Genomic DNA, 22,306 nt, shown 5'->3' on the forward strand with positions numbered 1-22,306 from the left:
CCCGCCCCCTTTCACTTTTCCATGGGAATTGAAACTACCTGATTAAAATATTCCTGTTGGAAGCACAGGGTGCCACAGAGGCCTTCTATCCCTTTCTGCTGTTAGCTCAGAGACCCCTACCAGAGAGGGCTGGCTAGGAGTGGGACTATGCAGTCTGTGCAGCACCATTTTAAAGATGTTATTTTAAAATATCATGTGATGCTGAACTTTTTGTTTTCACTGTTCCTTCGTAGTGATTAAACTAATTTGAGGTCTAATTAAAGCAAGTCATTAATTAAAGCAAGGAATTTTTGAAGTCTAGATTTTTTTTCTCAAACTTGAAGAGCTTGAAACAAGTGAATTCCATAGGTGCCTAAGAGCGGAAAACTTGTATTTCTGGTGAATGAAGTAGCCAGTTTTAAACCTCTCTCACTTCTCCTTTAAGGCTAGCCCAGAAGTAAATAAAATAAAATAGAAGACCTTAAGCTTCAGACCAAAGCTTTGACTTTGAATGAATTGCTCAGGATGAAAAAAGAAGAGGTGGGTGTGTTCTGTTTGATGGAATTTAAAAAACAAACAAACACAAAGTAGTGTCTGCAGTCAGGAGAGCTTCTTTCCTGGAGCCAGATATTCATAAACATTCTGGAGGTCTTCACTTAACCCAATGTAATTTCATTTTTAGCCCTGTTTGGGGGGGGGTCTCACAGCCTCTGCAGAGTGGAAGGTTTTTCTAGAGACCAGAGCTACAGAGCTGCCATGGCTCTGTAACCCTTAGTGCAGCCTTCTGGGCTTGCTGTTTCCTGTAAAACTCAGTAGGAACAGCAATCTGATAGGACCAGTCTCCTTCCTTTTTAAGGTGCGAGGATCCCATTTCTCTTGTAACCAGACAAATAGATAGTTAAAGAGCATTATGCCTAGTTGTATTCTTCTTTCCCTCCCCTCCTACTGACACTATAGGAAAAGGCTTGACAGTGACATCTCGAGCTAAACTTGCTCCTCAGGGGCTTGGTCGCCAGCAGAAATGGATTGAAATCTTGGGAAACTGAAAGGGCCAAGATTTAGGCTTACAGAAAAATAAAAAAGTTGTTCTGATAGAACAGGAAGCCATCAGATGTCCTTCTCAATTTTATGATAAATAATACATGCTGGGGTTTGGCATTAGATCTTAAATGGTGTTTAAACACTCATGGTTGGATAAAATGGGCATAGACAGGCTCTACTTTGTTTTGGTGCTCTAGAGCTGACCATTTACAAATTGCTGAGCTAAGGGGCACAAATTAATGACATTCCAGCATCTTAAAATATCCCTTACTATGTCATACTGAAAAAATGTGTATTCTGTGTTCAGATGCTATGAATTTCACAGATGTTTCGTTTATGTGAAACAAACAGAATCAAGACAGAAGCTGAGTTGCTGTTTTATGTCAGTTACTTTGTTATTCTGAACTGCTGTGTATTTTTGAGTAGCACAGAGATCTTTATAATGTTTGCAAAATTACTTTCTAGTAAAAAGCTGTAAAGAATTTTCTGCCATAATATTTTCCCCATGTAGGGTTTTAAAATATTATTAATGGAGGTACGGGTAACACAAGTTTACTTGCAAAAAAAAAATTCTCTAGACATCAAAATGTTTACTTCTTAACCCAGTTTCACTTTGTGCTAAGTTTTCAGATTTATTAAAGTAACAATGTCTTCTATTGCAGAGTGTTGCAACTTTCCAAGGATTCAGAAGAAATTTTGCAGGGATTCTCAATTTACCATTACACTTCTTATGAAGGAAATCTTTTGTTTCATAATAGGATGTTTTCAAATAATGTTGAATATATGTTTCAGAATTGTTTGACTGTACCCCTTTGTTTTTGGCAAAATCTGCTTTGAGTAGTTACATTGTAGCCTTCTTCCTGCATGTAGGTAAGAATATTAACAAGGCTTTTGATTGTTTTGTTGGATGTTATTTAATTTTAATTTGTTTTTTCAAAGTAATTAAATGGAAGATGGGTAATTTACTTTATTGACCCTAGATCTGTTCTTTGATATCTATTAATAAGTCTAATGCAAAGATTGACAGTGACTGTTTACAGCCATTTCTTTTGATAGAGATATATATTGGCATGAATTTTGTACATTTTAAAGTGTGGCCTTGACTACTACAAATCTTAGTCCAAACAAAACCTTGAAGGGCTACCTCTGAATGTCAAAAGCTAGTAAATCATATTTGATTTTTTTGAGGTTCTGGTGCCAGGTGTCATTACCATGGAATATTTAGTCACCAGGCCTTGGGGCTATTTCAGTTTGCCAGGTTTCTGTGTACTTTCCCCGAGTTCAGCAGTGATGTTTCACAGGATGGCTGGAAGCAGCAGTGGAACTGGAATTATCCCAGCTCACAACTTTTCCAGCATGTATGGGTGTAGATGAAGGCAGGAGACCAAGGTGCAGCAAATGTCAGTCCCTGTTGCAGACCTGAGGCAGGCTGATGTAAGGGCTGTGCTGCCAGTGTGGGCTGGAGGGGCTGGGTTAGAAAATAAAGTGGCTCTTCTCATCTTCCCACCCCCCTATTTCTCATATGCAAACATGAACAGCACATCTTCTCGGGCTCTCTACTTTTGTCCTGTGTTTCTTCTGTTTGCACCTCTGGCAGCAAAGCTATGTTGAGGTTTGCATGTTCTTCCTTGAGGTGGCAAAAACTTGATTTTTTCTTTTTTTTCAATTTTTTTAATATGTGTCTTAAGTAATACCTTGAGCAGGTGAATTCATGCACCTATGACCAAAAGCTATGTAATGAAGTCCAGACCCGCTTTCACTTTGAATATTTCCTCCCCCAAAAATAAAAGTTATTTTTCTTATGTGGTTTCTGGAGGTTCTTCAAAGAAAACCCTGCTGTGGTTGTAACTATTCTCTCCACAGTTACCCACTTTATTCCCACATCACTCTGTCACTGCAGGTGCCCAGGAGGAGCCCTTTGTCCTTCAGAGCTTGTAGGTCAGTCATTTTTACTAGCTCAAGACATCTTCCATCAAGGAAAGGGAAACCAGATTTCTATTTATCTGACTCTCATGTAGTCTCTGTGGAAGTGTAGAAAGTGCCAGTGGTGCATAGGCATCCTCAGCACCACCACCCTGCACTCTCCCATCTCTGCAGGCATCTCCAGTGTTTCCAGGGTCTCTAGAGAAGCACAGGTGGGCCACCTCTAAGCAGTGTAACACTAATAACCTTGCACATAAAGACCAACCAGTTTCTTCCTCCTGACCCCCAGCAAGTGATGAGAATTAACAGACCATACAAAAGTATTGATTAAAGAATTCATTAGAGAGCATAAATTGGATGTAGCCTTCAAATTCCAGTAAATCCTATCTCTCTGTGCATCTTCTACCACAACATTAGAGTTACAGAGCCTGGTGTTTGGGTTCTGTGTGGTAGTGTAAGTGCCACTTAAATGTTGTGCCCTCAGAGTTGGCAATTATCCTGATCTGAATAATTAAAGGTACTTGTGGGGGTAGCACATGTGTCAGTCCCCTCCACCATGCATATGCCATCTTTCTTTTCTGTTGCTTTAACAATGCCATATCATAGTAGGCATTAGAGGTTTAAATTTCTGCTTTGGCACTTAGAGTGTATGTCCTAAATAAACTGATTTATTTGTAGAGTTTTTTTGCATCTAGGTTATTGAGTGTTTTGAGTACTTGCTGTGAAGTACCTAATTTCCAAAACAGCACCAAAACTCTCCCTGAAACTCACTTTGTTCTCTCTTGTGCCTTAAATCATGGAGATACATACGTGCTTAACTAAGAGTTTTTACTGGGTTTGGTATTTAGATGATGAGACTGAGTGAGTAATAAGTTATTTTATCTAGAAATTGCATATATGGCTCAGAGAAGCTGAGGGGTCACGTAGTTCATGACTACTCTTTTGTAAAGTTGGATATTGTTATACCTAGATCATTCCTGGTATATCTGCCTATCTCCATATATTTTAACCTCTTAAAAACTTCTACTTAACTTTCCTGGTTAACTTTCCCTTCCTAATGCATGACAATCTTTGCTGTGAAGTAAATCCATTAGTGCAAATTTTGCTTTGATACGTTTGGAGAAGTGGTTTTTTCCCAGTTGCATAACTTCTGTTCATCTATAGCACACTTGCTTCTTTTCTTTTGTTTGGTGTCAAACCAGTCTATTTGCCAAGGCAGGGAAAAAAAGTGTCTTTTCAGACCAAAGTGTTCCTCCCTTTCAAAAAGTTATGTCCTTGTGTTGGGGGTGAGTCAGCAATATTTAATACCCTTCTAGAAGCTGAAGTTGGGGAGAATAGTCTCAATGTTTTTCTCATATTTTTTTGTGTTTTCTTTCCATGTCATCACACCTCAAAAGGGGATCTTTATTTTAATTTTTTTTTTCAGTCAGTGAGACCTTTCCAGCCCTTTGAGTTGAAGATAATTGTTAATGGCTTAGAGCATGCTCTAGAACAGACAAGAACTTTAATTATTCAAATTCTTCCAGGCTTTGCAATCTCAACACTTATACTCTCAGTGGTTGTTTTCCCAGCACTGTGCTTCTCTGAAGCATCTGCCAGCTCTTTAAATGAACATCATAACCATCTTTTCATTGTCTGTTTATTTACTTTCATCATGCCTGTTCTGTCCTTTCTGTTTCCTCTAGTAGGACCATAGAATTTCTTCTGTGTATGTTGTCTTTAGTTACTTTTTAACCTAAACTTGCCTTTTTTTTTTTTTTTTTTTTTTTTTTTTTTTTTTGCTAGTTGTATAAATTTTATTCGCTTCTAATTTTTGTGAATTGGTTTATCAAACTTCCTGTTTAATCATACTATACTTTGGTTTAGGCTATTCAACTTCCAATCATATTTTTTGACAGAATACAAAATTAAACTAACCATACTACTTTATTTTTTCTTTTCAATGGTATTACAGAATCTGACAGATGTTCAATCAAACTAATAAAGCCTTGAGACCACGTGCAGTATGCTGCTGGGTGGTCTCTCTACAAAGCACAATTAAGGCTTTCTCCTTATATCATCCAAAACTCTTATATTTATTAATAAAATTTTTGGGTGGGAAGCGGAGGTGTTTTAACATGTCTTATTTGAAGTAGTTCCATATTTTTAAAAAGTCAGCTGTGATGTTAAATCCTACAGGACGCTTGTGGTGGTCTATGTAACTCATTGTTTACCACCCTTGCTAACAGTCTAGGTATCAGTTACTGGAGGTGCAGTAACGTTTTGGGGGGTCCACACTGGTTTCGTTTCCAGCAGATGATGGTTTTAACTGGGGCAAAACAGAATTATTGAAATAGGCAGTGTGTGTAAACTAGCAGGCTGTCTTGGGCCATCTATATGGTGGAATAAGGCGCTGTGCTGGGCTTTAATAGCTGTTTGCTTTGTAGCTGTAGTTGAGGATCCTATAAGATTCAGTGGTTTATCTACCTTTTGCAGTTGCATTTTCTGTGTTTACTCCAGTAAAGGTGTGAAGGCAAATATCTACATGTTTCTCTCAGCAGAAGCAAAGCATTCAAAGATTTGCATGAAGGTGCAAATAAAGTTGTTGCATGCAGAACAGTAAAAAAAAAATTCCATTAATTTTAGTATTGCTTAGAAAGAACACAGTTAATGGTGAAAATATTCTGAAAAGAACTGAACAAGTCTATTTCTTATGCTTAGAACTGCAAGAGGTAGGTTCTTGGCATAAAGGTGAACTAGCTGATTTTAGATTAGGGTCACTTCCCTAGTTAGACATAAAGATAAAATTAGCATTTAGTGCTGAAACATTGTGCCCTGTGTTGCTGTCTTTCTTAATCAAAAGGGTATTCTGACTGGGAGATAGTCTGAATTCATACTGCTTATAAATATTTGATCAAGTACTTTATCATCTCTCAAGCCATGGGGATTCAGCAAGTCTGGTGGAAATCATATAAGCTGTACATGCAATTTTATTTTGAAGTGTGACAGGTGTTATGATAGGAAAAGGAGAGGAAATGTTCTTTAAGCATTTGTGATAAGTACAGTACAGGCTCAAATGTTCATCTTCAAGACAAGGTCTTAGAGGAGACTTCTTATCCAAAAGGGAAAGACAAGTATAGAAGCAGAGAATCATGATGGACACCCTGTCTTTCTTCCTTTCCTCTCAAAGTGTTCCTATAACTTACAAAGTGATGTTTTGCTGCTTTCAAGTTTGCCAACCAATATACCATCCTTCATTCACATTCACACTTTTCTCTGATGTTAATGTATAGCACATTTAGAATATGATTTCTTTCCTATATATAGGAAAGAAATACTGTCAAAATTCAGTGTGAATGGAGTCCTAGACTTGTACATAATTTAGAGCTTGCTAGGCTACTGTAGAGTATTTTGTTGGTGAAAGTGCAACTGGCACTGGAAAAAAAAAGTGCTGTCTAAAATTAGTATGAATAATTTCAGGCTAGTGGTAGTCTCTGTTTTGGTATTTGCTGGGTGTTTTTGCTGGTATCTGTCACAAAAGCCTAAAACAATTCATTCTCAGAGAGATGACTGGAAGCATGCAGAGTGTCTAGATCCCAAAAAACCAGCAAAGTATGCATATTTATGTAACAGTCAAATGATGCAGGTTATAATAAGTGGCAGGATGGTAGAAACATGAGGGGGAGGGAAAAAGTGTGGAAACTTTGTTTATGTTTCATGGTGTAAAATAAAAGAGATTTTTCCATCATTTCTTTTCCCTGGATAATTGCAGATATTGAAAATTCTTATTTAACTGAAGGCAGTGTCTTAAAGAAAAAAATGATTGTCAAAATAAATTCCACTTTATAACAGCAGAGGTCAGAATATGTCAAGAGATGTGAGATCAGTTTTGCAGCGACTCCCAGCTGGTGTATGAATTCCCACTTGCTCTCAACACAGGCTCTCAGTCTGAGGCACCAGGCTTGGAGAATACTGTCCTGCATGAGACGCATGAGTTTTCAGTGGGATATTCATGGGTACATGCCCTAGTTAAAAAGGCATTGCATACATTCATCACCTTGGACTTAGCTCAAGTTAGACTTGTGCTCAAGTTCTTCTGGATGCACGTCTCCATATGTGGTATAGTGCAAACAGAGAAATCTTTAAGCAACCAAGTATTTTAAAAAGCTTGGTATATAGGCACAGGAGGAAGTGGTGGGTGACATTTCTCCTTTCTGTAATGATTTCTGATGCAAGAGGAGTGTTTATGAAAAGATGTGTTGCTCTCCCTATCTGTGTTTTTTACTGTTTAATTATAGAGAAGGCTAGAACACCTCTGCTCTAAATATGAAAGTACTGGTATCCTCCCTCCCCACCCTGCAAATGTGCTGACATGCCTGGTACGTGTCACTGTCAGGCTGAGGATGCTGGGTGGGATGGACAACTAGCATAACTCAGTGGGATAATTCCTTTGTTAGTCTTTAAATGTTGTGCAAATCGTGTTTGAATGCTTCAAGTTGAAATTATATCCAACTTCTTGTTCTAACAAGTGATCTGAGTATATATGACCAATAAAACACATGATTTTGTGATGCCCCCAAAACCAGAATTAAGTCTTGCATTGGAAATGGCATCAGTGCTATGAAGTATCATTCCTTTCTCTCTGGAATTTTGAATTAAAAAATCCACAGAGACATCATTCTACTTTGATAAAGCAGTGGACCTAATGTTTAAAGCATCTCCCAGGTTTGGTGGTTTTTTTGTGGGTTTTTTTTTTTTTTTTTTTTTTTAATGGTAGGAGAAACATTTTTATGAGCTTCAAATAAAATACTAAATATTTTCGTGTAGAAATCCCAACCACTTACTAGATCAAGCAGCAGAAATTGGCATAACTTCATGCAACATGTATGGAGTAAAATGTTTAAATTGGGGGCAGTCTGTGCTTTGTCTGTTGCTAGGCAAAGTTTCAGACATTCTTGGAGTCTGCATGCCCTGGAAGACAGCTGGTCACAGAAACCATTGTGGCTCAAACCTGAAATGCTTGAGGCATCTTGCCTATGGTAGAAGAAAATCTCTGTCTTCCTGGGCATAGATAATTCTGTCTGTGAAAAACCTGTATGGATTACCGATGGTATTTCTCCATTTAATGCCTTGTTATTTTTAAAGACAAAATAAAGTTAAGCTAAAGACAAAAAATGCCCAAAGAACGTGTATCTTTTCATAATCTAAAAAGTAGTTTCAAGGTACAAACACACTCTAAGTGTATAGAAGAGAGTAGTCTTTCAAGACTGATTGAATAGCTCTAGATATGTTTTCTAGTGCAATTTGCCTGCTTGTGTGTCAGAGCTTTTGTGTGTGTGTGTTTTGTGGAGCTTTTTTAATCACTGTAGATGTATCATTAGGGGAGATTGTGTGAATCTATGTGAACCAGCCCACTGCTTACTGAACACTGTTTTTCCTACACAGGACTTAAGGTCAGAGTGTGTCTTTGAGAAAGGATGTATTTGCCATATGCAGATAAATTGTTTAGTGCACTGCTGACGTGTTTTCCTCTGAATAAGAACAAAAGCAAATTTCATCAACATGGAATTTTCTAATGATATAAAAAGGTGGACATCAAGGATTCACATTTTAAATGCTTAATGGTTTGAATATGGAGACTGTGATATAAATTTTTGCCTCTCCCTTGCAGAATATGGAATTGTTTACAAAGAGTCATGAACATTTCTGCAAGGATGTCATAATAAATACTAGCAAATTATAATTTTCTTATGTAATCGTGGGGAGATAGACTGCTTTTGACTAGTAATTAAATCCTACCTCTGGGCAGTGTGCGTAGCAACTCTGTGTAGCTGCTGTGATAGTCAATCTTATCTTAGGTTCCTCTGCACACCCAGGCAAGGAGGCAAGCACTCTGTCAAACCAGTTTGGCTCCTCAAATAATGAAATAAATAACGCTGCATTTGCAGAGGAGCAGTGAAATGGCTGGAGGAAGTGTCATGCTGGAGGTGGTTGAGTAACACCTGGGTCATGGCAATGCTCACCCTGGATCAGAAGTGGAGTGATGAGTGATGGTGTTGAAGAAGAAAGGGGGATGGGAAGGGGGAAGTGTTAAAAGAGTTTGGGAGAGCAGCAGTGCTTCCCTTCTGGACCCCTGTGCTCTTCACCTTAGTTCTTTAATTGTAGTGCAGCAATTATCCCTGTGTGGGGCCACGTGTGACTGGCAGCTGATCGTGCATCTGCTGTTTGTGGTTTTGCAAACCATGCACCAGAGATCCCTGGAGAATAAGAGTTGGCCAGTAATGCTTGGCTTGATAAACACTCCATCAGCTTCACCAAAATGTTCAGATAGGAAGGACACAAGACAGGGCCATGTAGTGCTTAAAGAGGACCTTTTCAAGTCACGTTAAACAGGGAGGAGTCCTGATTTTGAGGTAGCCCGATCCCTGATTTCTGCTAGCAGTGACCTTTGATTTTTTGTAAAGGCAAATAATCTCAAACAGTGAAGGAGTTTAAGTTGTTTGGTTTTTTGTTTGTTTTTTTTTTTTTTTTGGGGGGGGGGGAGAATATATCTATAATTATGAATAATGTGTGGTTACTGTTCAGGGTGGCACTGTGCTGTGAGATGATGGAAGGGTCTTGAAGGAGATGTAGCTAGAACAGGATCCTCTGAAAAGCTGTGTGTTCAAGCCCAAGAACGTATTAATTTCAGAGTTCTGAAAGTACAAAAACACTTGACTATCTTGCTACTTGTTCACCAAGTATTCCCTTTTATTTAAATCCTCTGAAAGGGCAGCATTCATATTTTGGAACTCTGCAAACACCTAATCAGTGACAAGTGTTGGTCAGCAAATCTTGTTGAGCCTAAATTTCTTTATTCCTTTGCCCAGACTGATACTCTGCCTCATCTAGTTGTTCTCCTGTCATCTTTTCAAATGCATGCCATCCTTTTGTGGCTCCCTTGGACTTCAATTTCCTCCACAGCCATTCTTCCTCCTTTGACTGCAATTATTTAATTTCTGTGCCAGAGGCGATTTCTTTCATCTCCTGCCAAGGAGAAGGGCTGCACAGAAGCACAGAGCCTGTGGTCATGTGTCCTGCGGGATGTCTCCCATTAGATGGTGCTGTGCAGCAGCGGCAGTGGCCTCTGCTGGGATACAGGAGCTCGCACCTGGAGGCATCATCCCCACGAGCCTTGGGAAGGGGAGCATTTGGAAGTCTTTCTTCCAGTGTAGTAACTTGGTCCATGCACAGTGCTTTCCAAATATAATTAGTTGTATGTGTTTATATTCCTTTCAACTCCATGGTCTAAAAATTTCTAAAAAACAGCTAGGAAAACCCCGAAATAAATTTTTTATTGGTGTCACTGTTCTATGTAGCTTCTCTCACTGCTTACCTACTATCATATGTCAATGCAGTTAAGAAAGCCCCCAGCTACCAAACAGGAGCTTTGCAATCTTGCTTTTATTTTTATTTAAAGAGGTCTGATCAGTGGAGTTCTTTTAAGCTAACCCTTCCCCCTGAGTTATTCAAATTCTAGAGAAGAGTGTAGTATTTCTCCACCTGAAGTCAGCATTAATTTCAGTGACTTCCACCTGATTGTTTATTTCTACATAACTGCTGCTAGATAATATTGGAATTTCCAGGCTGCATTGTTTAAGGTCTGCAGTTAATGCCAAGTGCCATAGTTTACTGGGAATGATGTTGTGACTGCTTTTCCAGGATCTGTACATGCCACTAATTGCCTTTATGGTGTCTTTGACCCTGTTAAATGTTCGTTTCCGCACAATTTCTTTTTTCACTGTCCATCTGTTTCCTTGTTAATGAGCTAAAAGAACCTGGTGAAATGGCTTGGAAACCAGTGTGTGTAGTAGAGAGATATAAAAGTCAGGGGATGTGGGGGCAGAAGGGAAGATGCACAGAGAAGGCTGTTGGTTCCCTGATCCCCATGTGCAAGCAAATGGGTGTAGTGTGAGAGAGAGGGGGAGTGTTGGTGAATGCTTTGCACTCAATGCACTCAGTATGTACCCGCTCAAACTACTGCTTACAGTAAAGGCTGAAAAATCTGAAAGGATTGACAAATCTCTAGTAATAGCAAGAAACTGCGTTCATGCATGAATAACCTTGGTAAACATGGTAAAACAATTGTATCTAAAGGATTTCCCCTTTGTGTGCATTTTCTTTTATCTAATGCCTTTTTTCCTCCTCCTGCTGAATGTCATTTCAAGACCTTGTGGTTAGCTCCCTGGTTTGATCATGGCACCAGTGCTGGTCTCTGGAGAAGCATGGAGTATTTAAAATATATGAAAAATGAAAGTATTGCATACACACAGGATCAAGGCAGTAAATTTGTAAGAGATAACTGTACTGTAGGTCAGAAGCATGCTCTGTTCTTGGCCATTTAATTTGGTATCTCTGTATGTCTCTGCCATTTATATAAATAATCCCAACAGGGACCTGCTTGCAGATAGCACCAGAGTTTTAGCATGTTTTTCTTAATCAGCGTAAGCAAGGTTGTTTTCTATAAGGTCCTTCCTGTAAAAATAGATGCTAGTGGATTGGGAGCCTGTATTGAAATTTGCAGCATGGACTCCAGCCTGGAATTATAATAGTAGTAAAACTGAACTTAGGAAATACAAACATCCAAAGACCTTTTATAGTTTGCATTTATCTTTTGTTCTAAATGAGCAATACCAAATATTTAGAAATTCAATTACAGTAAAATGGAGACATTATTTAAAATACTAAATATAAAATAATAGATTAAAATGTTAGACAAATGTTATTTTATTACATGTACAATGAAAAACTTAAGCTATTATTTGCTTTAGTCCTTTATGTTTGCCTTAGACAAATATGATTTTTATTATCATAACATTTTATCTGTTAATATTGCAAGTAATGCCTCTATTTGCATTGAAGCTTTTAAAGACTTGTTTTCTTGTTCTCCTGAAAAAAAAACTGCTGCAGTTGTCATAGGTGGGTGTTTTTTTTTTTTTTTTTTTTTTTTTTTTTTTTTTTTTTGTTTTTGTTTTTGTTTTTTTTTTTTCCTTCTTTAGCAAAAGAAATTCGACAAATTTTGCATAGAGGCTTTTGGGGCAGAATTTTTTACTATTGCTGTCTGAACTTGAAGTTCTTCATGAGGGCAAGTGGCTCCCTGTCCCATCAGTCACATACTGCCTGGCTGTCAGGGCACTGAATCACTGGATCTTTGGGTATGCCAAACCTCTCAACAATCTGCATAAAATCTGAATGTTGTCCTTTTCTTATCTCCAGCATGCTGTGGCTCCAGCCCTTCTCTGATGCTTGCCCGCCCTGTTTCAGTTTTTTCATTTTTGGGGAGGGGGAGAGGTGGTGGGATGTGTGTGAGGGAGTTACATGGAGATGGGGTTGGGTTTCTTTAATATATATTTAGTACTATACTGAAGCACAAATAGCCTGGATGATTGCAGGACACTGCATAAATGCAGACCCTTCACAAGGGCATGAAGAAAAGATTGGGAGTAGAGGCTCTGGTGTAATTTCAGGATGGCAGGAAGATCATGGCTTTCTGCTGTGACTGGACTGCTCAGCCAGCCATACAAAGCATTGTGCTTCTTAAGTCTGGAGGGAGATACTGAGAACATACTGATATTCTGTCCAGGACAAGCTTTTTTTATGGCCCTGGTGGACACTCCACAGGATATAACTATGCATGTATTCATTTATCCAGCTGCAGCAGTTAGAAATGGATTTGTGTCTTGATTGCTTATCCCCTAACTTGGAAAGGCGTTAACAACTTGAGGTCAGATAAGAACCAGTGCAGTGCTGAATGTGTAGATATTTCAGAAAAAATAATAAGAAATGGTATATGGAGTGACTGACTTTTACAATGGGCAAGTTCAAAATTTGGCTAGCATGAGAGTGCATATATTACAAAACCTGGTCATTAACAGATATCTAAGTAGTGAAACTGCAATTTCTCCCTGTAATTTCTTCTGTTATTTCAGTTGATGACTTTTCTGTAAACCATTCCTTCATAATTCTTGTTCCAAGGGTATGTTTAACAATTTTCTCTGTCAGAAAGAAGCGCTGAAGTCTAGTACACCACTGTTTTACTGTGAATTAGTTAAAAAGACAACTTTCAGTAAAACAGGTTTTTACGTACTTATGGAATTCAGTGCTTGCTTTTTGCTTATTTCAAGGGTGAACATAATGTCTTTTACTTCATGAATGATTTATCCTTTTCTCTGTTTAGCAAGGAACATTTATGGTTAAGGGGCCCAATACCACCATTCTTTTACCATAAGCTACTAAATTAGTATGGAGCTCAACTGGAAAGTTTTAAAATATTGTTATTATTCGGTTGCCTTGGGAAGGTGAATATATGCCCACTTTTATTTAACTGGAAGTAATTGTAAAAACATGTGAGAAACTGAATGTGTGGTTAAAGTTGAAATCAGCATGCATCACTTGAGCTGGCAGATTTAGAGCTTGTGTGCATTTAAATGATGTTTGCAGAATTAATAGTTTCCCAAGAAACCAGATGTAGCTATGTAATTAAAAATAAAATGTCAATGATTTCTTTCAGTGAAAGAAATTCAGATTTCACTTTGCATTGGCAAGCTTTGTGTTGCTAGAACACCTACCTCCATCTAGTTGATGCTGCCCATATCTGCACATACAATAACACTTTCTTGTCACACAAAGTAATGTATGATGGCTTTCCTAGTTTGACACCTGTCGGTACAGCCATCAGGACAAACAACAGTAGGCTTATTCATCTTGTTTTCCTTTATGGGATGGTCTTGTTTGTGGGGGAACAGCTTGACTGAGTTGATTGATCCCAAATGTTTATCCCTGCTCTCTCTGCAGCATTGTTTCACCAAGCCAGGCGTTCTGTGAGCCATTGGAAGGAAAACTTTGCTTTTGTCCTTCAGAGTGTGTTTCTACATGTGGTTTGACAGAACAGCTGAAACGAGCAGAGTATAAGCATCTGATGAGCAGAGATCTGTGCTTTTCACACCTACTACACCAGTAGTGTTTTCCCTTCTTTCTCACCCCTTACTGTTTTTCTTCATCTTTTGTAAGAATGTAGCTGTGTGTTATTTCAGGAGTCTTGGTATGTTTGTCCAGAAGGCATACCACAATAGGACCCCATCATTATGTTGATGATAGAAAATAACAGTTAAGACTTTTTTTTTCAATAATGAACCATTTCCTTTTATAAATATCTGTTCTGGTTTGCTATCAAAGGCAGTTTGGACTGAAGACTGAAAAACCTCTACATTCTCTGAAATGTAATGACGCCTAGAGATTTGGGGTATGGGGTTAAACAGGGGAGTACAGCCTTGCCTTGAGGCACAGAGAGTGAATTATTCCAACTGAAAAACATTACTGTTGTGGAGATAAAGAGGAACATTCACATGGTCCAGCATAAGTGATCAATGGCAAAAATATTAATCTCCTTCCCCCTTCTTATTTTTACTGTTGAGTTAGATTATTATACAACACATTTATTTGTAGATATTTTTCTTAGTCCAACCATCCCAGTTCTTTTCCTCAGTGGCATCATGACTGTCATGGATTTTAGCTGTGAGGTGTGGGGATTTGAAATTAAGGTTTTTGTTTTTTTTTGTAGAAACCTAGGTCTTGCTCTTGACACTTGTGCAGGTTAGGTTGGGATGTGTCATCCTTTCATTGTGGGAGAGCTGACTGGGAGAGCCTCTGTGGATACCAGCTTCTTGAGCACTTCTTGATTGACCCCTCAGGAGTTTGTTAGACTGTGAATTAAAATGTTGATCAGGAGGGAAGATAGCAGCATTTTTCCCACAGTGATCTTGCCTGCTTTGGGCCTGGCATCCCTGCTGCTACCAGAAATGAAATGCCAGTAGTATTTTCCCGTGGATGGGAGCCCATTCTTTCTGTTCATTTTCTTGGGGCTCAAAATTCAGGGAGACAGATCCTGCTGACCTCTTTGAGCTGCTCTTTTCTACTGCTTGACCTTGAGAAATCTAGTCATTGCTACAGTTGGGCTGTTTGCTGCAATGTCAAAAGTCTTATACCCAAACGGCTGATTTTGAACTTGTGTTCAAGACTGTGTACAGCAATCCTCTAAATATGGCTCCTACCACCCTATGCCCTTTGGGAGGAATTCGGATAAAGAAAATCACTACAGGAGAAAATTGAGGCAATGTTATGGGGGTTTTTTGTTTGGGTTTTTTTTAAAAAAGAGGGAGGAGATGAAAATATTGAGAGGAGAAGACTGTATGAGAAGACTCCAAATGGCAGGCAGCACAAGCTATTTACTTCAAAGCACAGTGGCAGCATTTTCTGGTAGCTACCACATAAGTTTTCAAACACAAGCTCATGTACTGCATGGCATTTAAATGGAACTGCAAATAGCTATGAAAAGGGGAGGTAGGACTTTGGGCAGTGCATCTGAATGTGGGAGAGGGAAAAACTCCTTACTGCCTTTTTGTATTACTTTTTTTGATGTTGCTCTTCTTTTGTGATGGACAAGAAAAATCTGTAAAGCTGAGGTATAACATGTCTTGACAATTGGATATAAAATGCAGTGGGCTCAAAATACTGCTTGAAAATGTGTTGTGAATCTACTTCCAGACCTGTTCATGCTGTACAGATGCCAACACACTGGGAGTTGCCTGCATGCTTGCTTGTTGGCTGGGGTGTAGCCAGTGTATCTCCTTATGCATCTTGCAGGAGCAGTGCCATTCTGCAGTGCATGAAGGTAGTTATAGCCAAAGGAGTTCTGTAAATGGAGGAATGCAATGCTGGGGTTATTTAAAGACAGAGCCCTTTGCCATGCAGTCTGATCCAGATTTGTGGTAATGGGTAGGGAGAAGAAAGGCCATTGGAAAGGTAGGAATTCAGACATTCATTCGCAGATGGGGTGATCTGCTCAGGCAGGCATTGTGACAGGAACTGGCAGGTGTAGCCAAAATTCTGTACTGGGGATGGCACCATTGCATCACTGTTGCATCACTGTCCCAGTTTCCTGCAGAAGACAGCCAGTCCTCTCTTCATCATGCAAAATTTGTCTTTTCTTGCTGCAGACCATGCTGGGGATCTGAAATTGATAATCAGTGTTGATCTGATTAATTGCCTTCTCAGTAATTGTTTGCCCCTTGAGATCTTGACATAAGCCTTCCTTCAGGCAGCTGCTATCATCTGTATCAGTATCTTGCATCTTCCTTCCATCCCTAACCTACATCCTTGCATCAGGGAGCTGTGTGCTTCAAGCTGATGCAAGCAGCATTTCTGTCAAATTGAGGCACAGGGACCTTGCATGGTTTGAGGTGCTGAAGTGTAAAGGCAGGGTGGCAGAGGAGCTCTGAATGAAGTGGAGAGAGCAGGCTGGATGGCGAGCCTGTGCCAAGGCATGGCTGAGATTGCAGGCTGGGCGTGGTACGGCACTGCCTCCTTGTCTCTGGGCAGCTAATGCTGTTGTGATGGAGAACTGGTCAGCCAGCATGCCTGGGTATGTGGTAGGATTCTTGCATTGGATGGGGAGAGTCTAGCTTGGCTGTTTCCATCACAGCAAAGTTAAATTGAGAAACCTACCAGTTCCTTTGCTTTGAGTTTCATGCAGTGGTAAACATTGATTGGCCTGTGGCAGAGCTGCCTTTTTGCTAAAGCCATTCAAACCTGTATAAACCATGGCAACAACTTGATATGAACTCCCTCAGTATGTTTTTTGTTTTTTTTTTTTTTTTTTGTTTTTGTTTTTTTAATTAACACTGAAAGAATTTTTCAACTTTGGATAGATTGTAAGGCAAAGAAGCTATATTTGGCTTCCAGTATAGCAAGCCAAAGAAATGTACTCAATGATTATTTTGGTACTTGGGCATGTAATCAGCATATTCTGTGCTATGTGCTATTTGTTCAGTCCATGATGATTTTGATGTCATGCCATGTTCAGAACGGTTATCTTTGGTTATTTCTTCTTCAGTGAGATTTGTCTCCTGATACAGGAATCACAGCAAACCTGAAAATAAACTAGCCCTCTATGTGTAAGCATTTTTAAAATGTCTAAATTTAAATAAAGACTTGATATGCATACTCTTTGAAAAGTGGTTGGACCTGGCAATTGCAAATTACCAAAGTGTGAGGGGACGCTGTCTTTGAAAAACAACATTGAACTGTTTTATAGTAGCAAATAAATTTGATTTTATTATATAGCCTTTAATTATGTCATTGCTCTCATTCTATCAAAAAAGTAGCGATAGAAGCAGAATATATTCAGCTGAATAGAGGAGAGAAAAGAGACATATAATTTGGAAAGGGATGTTGTTCAAAGATGGATAGAAACCACTTTTGTAAGGTATTTTCTTTATTATTTGGTGGCTCACATGGCTAAGTGGTTGAAAAATTGTTCAAAATCAATTACGCCTGTTACATAAGAGTACCACACCCAGTATAAGCAGTTTTCATGAACAAACAGTGACTCAGAAATCATAGACATAGTTTGAAGATGTAATATCTTAGGGTGGGATTCACTTTGTCTGCTTAGGTTCTTGCAGGGCAGAACTCTGAGGCAGTCTGTGTCTTTGCATTTTTTTAATGATACCTGTTTCCTGGGCAGACTATCATGGTTACAGCTGAGCTTGAAGCTCTGCACTGGCGATAAGCCAGGTGAAAGTCTGTAATGAGAAACGTCCTCCGTCTCTGTACAAAAACAGATCTTAAAATGGAGCACTTACTTTTGTGACATCAACAAATTCAAGTTGTTGTGCAACTTGGAAAATGTTTTGGTTTCAAGCACCAGTGTTAAATTGTTCTTTGAGAATACCTTTTAATTACTTAATTATTAGTTATCCTTTGAAAGTCAGTATTAATGAAACCTAACTTGGCAGAATCAATGCTTTTATTTTAATATCAACAAACCACGTGGTTGTCAAAATCAGTGGGTCACAAGATCAGTCTGACAGTTCCATCCTGTATAGCAAATCAGTGTTGATTGCTGCAGCAGCTGCACAAATAGCTTAGTCAAAATTCTTCCAGTGTAATGTCTTCTGATGTAATTTTAAGAGGTCTGCAAGTCTAATAGAGGCATTTACAGCCTTGTACTCAAACTGGACTCTTGCTGTTCAAGGAAACAGAATTATGCATTTCACTGTGAAGGTTGATTGTGGGTTCAAAAGACATTTAGAAGACATTTAGAAGACATTGCAGGCTTGGGATGGGCCCAACTCTTGTTGAAGGGAACACCTTGTCATCTATTGCATGCCTGACTTGCCAGTGAACTCTTTATAAACACAAACATTTCAGGTGTGTAGTCCTGTAGATGTCAGTGACAACTCTACAATAAGAACAACTTTAGGATTCTTAAGAATTTATTGGAGTTTGAAACATAGCTGTAAAGCTAGACTCCAGACCTACAGCCTTTAATACAGTACACTACTAATGAATGGCCTGCAAATGTCAAATTTCTAACTTGCAGAATGGAGGGCATCCTTTTAAACTAGCTATTCCTATTCCTCATATTCCCTAAAACGTAGGGAACATAAATATTTATTTTGAAGTTTCTGTGCTATTATGTTACATTGGCTAGCTTTCTCAAAATCATTATCACTAAATATACAAGTTTGGAAACAAAATATTATGCAATATATGAGATAAGGATAGTTTTCAGATTCTGTGTTTTTAAGTGATTATTGACAATTATATTTCTAAGATGCAGCTTCTAGTTTTCTGTAGGAACAGACTGTTGTTATATGAATATTGTATAAAGTGCAATGCTCCTAGGGGAATCATTATCATCCTTTCTTTCCCTGAATTTTGAATTTTTTCTTATCTTGAGTTGGTGTGCCGTCATTCATTTTCTGTCACTATCTGTTACATTTTAGGAAAAAACCTTAAACACAAAAGATGTTTGTAATGTCTAATTTTCTTCTCAATAGGAAGATTGAACTTTTAGCATTTGAATGAAAAGAAAACCTGTGTTAAAGCTAATTACTTAATTTGTAGGATTTCTGGTGCTAGTGTGCATCCCTCTTGAAATTAAAAAAAAATGATAGGGTGATAATGTAATAATTTTACAGATCCTAAAAGAGCTTCATCCGTTGCTCTTTTTACCAAGCAAAACTTATTTTTTTCAGTACTAATTTCATAACTTACTGGTGGCTGAACATGGTGACATCTAAGCTCAAATACATACAATTCCTAGTATTTGATTTCCATTCCCAGCTGGCATGAAACCTTTTGGACTGATGGCAGAATTGTGTAAAAGTCCTTTTTTGACTTGCATGTGGGTTATTAGTCTGGGTGTTTGGAAGAAATCTGCCAAATTTGGTCCCTGCAGGGAATGTAGGCACAGGGGGGATCTAGAAGTGGCTCCAAGTGAGTATAGTGAGCAAATGCTTTGTTTTTTTGGGGTTTTTTTTGAAAACTACTTTGCTGAAAACCTGTAGTCAATTCATTTGGTTTTGGGTATCTTAAGTCCTTTATAAGACATTGTTCTTGCTCACTGCTTTTTCACTCTGAATATACAAATGAGTCCCATTAGTATAGTCCTGCCACTTGCCAAGGAATGGGAATTGATGAGCACATTGTAATGCAGACTTGGAGTGGTTCTTTAGTCACACTGCCTTAGGTGCAAGTGGCACGAAAAAAACCCGCTGTTAAAATACTCTGTGCTAGATATCATGGGTATACACGCTGTAACATGAAGCAGGAGATAAAAGACTTTCTCTCTTTTGCATTTCTGTTTGAAATTTCTTTTATGCTTTTCAATGTGACTGGTATTGCTTTGGAAAATAATAAGTATTCGCACAGAATTTAGCTGAAGATTGACTTACGCTAGAGGAAACTATTTTAAGATGTTGGATCTGACTTCTTTTGAGGCACAAATAACTGTCTTTTAAATACTTGCTTCTTTGAAATTAATTTAAGAAAATAATAGTATGAACTAATTGTTAAATCAGGGTTCGTTTGTTTGTTTGTTTTTAACTACTACTAAGAATCTCTTCCTAGTCCTGATTTTGTCTGTGTGTCCAGTTAACTCTCAGCTCTTATTCTTATAGGCAGTTACCAGGCAAAGCTTTGGAACTGGAGACTTTCGAGCAGCTCTAGAAAATGGAGTCCTGTTGTGCGAGTGAGTATTGGCTTACCTAAATAACAGCCCTTCAGGTTAACATCAGCTGGCCTCTTTCCTTCCTGGCCTCTGAATTTATTTTTTTTGTAAGCACCAAAAGTATTTTGTAGTAAGTAATTTAATTATTTTTAATACTCGTTGTTTGTCATGGGAAGTAAAAGCAGCTTTTGGCATACTCTTTCCAGATCCACATGTTTTGTGTGTTGTCCCACACACTTCTTTTTGTGATACTGAGAGGATCATGCTGTTGTTGATTGATTATATTGGTTTTGGTTATAATGCCCAGGATATTTCTGGGCTTTCTCTTCAGCTTCTGCAGAGTGGTGTGGCTGTGGCTGGGATCAAAGCACACTGTTTACCCCAATACCCACTGCTGTTGTTTGGGTTTGGATTTCTGTCCTCCATCCCCTGCCTTTTAGTGTTGATTTTATAAATCCTGAAACTACCTATTCCTATCACAAAACTTTACACTCAGCTTGTTTTGGAGCACTTTCTGTAGGAAGCTTCCTCGTGCTTATATATTGTAGGCTTGGCAGTGATGGGGCTTGCCTGGTTTCGTTGCTAGACTGAGTCAGAGGTATAAAATGTCCACTCAACAGGTCTCATCCACATATCTCTAATTGGCTTGGTACTTACTGGAACAGGTTTCCAGACTGGAAGTGGTGCTAATCCCTTAGTATTTTAAGGAACAGCAGTTGTAAATGTCATTAGAACACCAGTGCAAGAGAAATCTCATTAGAGAGCTACCTGGGATGCTAAAAACAAAAACAAACAAAGAAACCTTAAACCCAAAATCACAAAACTCAGAGCCACTCAGTTCAGCAGAGTTAACTTTCAGAAAATATTTTTGCAAGTTCAGTTCTCTGAGCTTCTTTTCCTATGCATAACTTTTCCCTTCTGTGAATATTGCTATGCTTTCTGTCCTTGCCTTTATTTTGCTTTGCACTCTTTGCCTTCCAGTCTTATGTTGCTAGATGCTTCTGAAGTTATCTGTGATATGGGGCATTAATTAATTTTCAATAACATTGTAGAACAGGATGCTTTATTTTCATTACTTTTGTAATTAAATGTTAAAGAGTATGAATGTGGTAATAAAAATAGTTTCTACTTTTAATAAGAAGTATATGTTGAGTGGGATGTATATATTGTATTCAGATGTTTAAGAATTGGCCATTAACTGATACATACTAATCTTTTATATCTTCATTGTTGACACTTACTTGGCAACAGCATGAGGATCCCTCTGCCAAATGCAAGTCAGGTAAATTTATCTGTAATTAATAATAATGCAAGGAAAACATCCTGTAATTTCTTCAGTGTCTTGGTTTGAAAAGACAGGTGGCTGGTAAGGAGGGCAGGAGCCTCTCTTGAAATGGAAAATATAAACCCTCGCCCTCCAAATTATAATAATTTTGAAATTAAGGGGCTCTCAGGCAAAGATATGGGAGCACGAATAACTGTTCTTTATTAGGAAAAAAATAAAAATGCAGCAATACTAAACAACACTGACAGAGTCAGAATAGGACCTGCCACCCTGTGGCCAGGGTGTTGGTAGCAGTCCCATGAAATGGTGGCTGCAGCCCTCCTGCAGTGCCAGCTGTGGTTCTGTTGGAGCAGGGATCCTGTAGAAGGGTGTAGTTTTCCTCTGAAGGTCCAGTGGTGGTGTTGATGGGCCTGGCCTTCCTCTGGGAATCTAGTAGGAAAAGGCTGTCTCTTTTGTTCCAAATCTCACATTATATCCAGGTAGGAATGTTTGGCTCCTCCCCCTGGATGGAGTATCTCACAGTGTAATTTTATCGGTCAGACTCAATGGCCCATTAACAGAAGACATTTCCCAGAGGGAGGATGGCTTGTGTAAGAGATAAAGAAAACTGCCCCACCTGGTTTTAACAGGTGGCAAAAGAATAAATGCTGCCAGCCACATCTTGCATTGCAACCTAGGACATTCTAGTGAGCAGCTTGCCTTAGGAGGCATGCAACTTTCTTTAAAGCAAAAAATGCCTTATTATGTTGTACTAAAACAGCTGTTCTCCTGTGTCTTAATTTTAAATCTGACATATCTGAAGTCCAAGGAGGAGTGATTTTCGTAGAAATTCTGTGGAAACAGGAAAGAGCAGATGGCAAAGATTTTCACATGTCCAATTTTCACCAACAACAATATAGTGCAAGATCTCAAACAATTGAGACAATCTAGAAATTAGATTGTCCATTTCCCTGGTTCACCTGTGGCTAATTTAGGTGGATGTATTATCTCTGTAGATTGTAGATCTGATTTCAACCATAGCAGATAAGACCTCTACTTGCACCATA

General features: G+C 38.6%; 1 protein-coding gene across 13 annotated transcripts in view; it reads left to right on the forward strand.

The window, feature by feature from the left end:
• Window positions 1-22,306, forward strand: part of LMO7 (LIM domain 7) — a 131,287-nt gene that overhangs the window by 14,444 nt on the left and 94,537 nt on the right. For all 13 annotated transcript variants that reach the window (XM_041419889.1, XM_041419890.1, XM_041419892.1 and 10 more), the window contains exon 2: window positions 19,926-19,996. In XM_041419889.1, the coding sequence (XP_041275823.1) occupies window positions 19,926-19,996 (71 nt within the window). The remainder of the gene's footprint in view (window positions 1-19,925; window positions 19,997-22,306) is intronic.

The sequence above is a fragment of the Onychostruthus taczanowskii genome, unplaced genomic scaffold, assembly GCF_017590055.1.
Source record: "Onychostruthus taczanowskii isolate IOZ18803 unplaced genomic scaffold, ASM1759005v1 scaffold62, whole genome shotgun sequence".
Taxonomy (NCBI): domain Eukaryota; kingdom Metazoa; phylum Chordata; class Aves; order Passeriformes; family Passeridae; genus Onychostruthus; species Onychostruthus taczanowskii.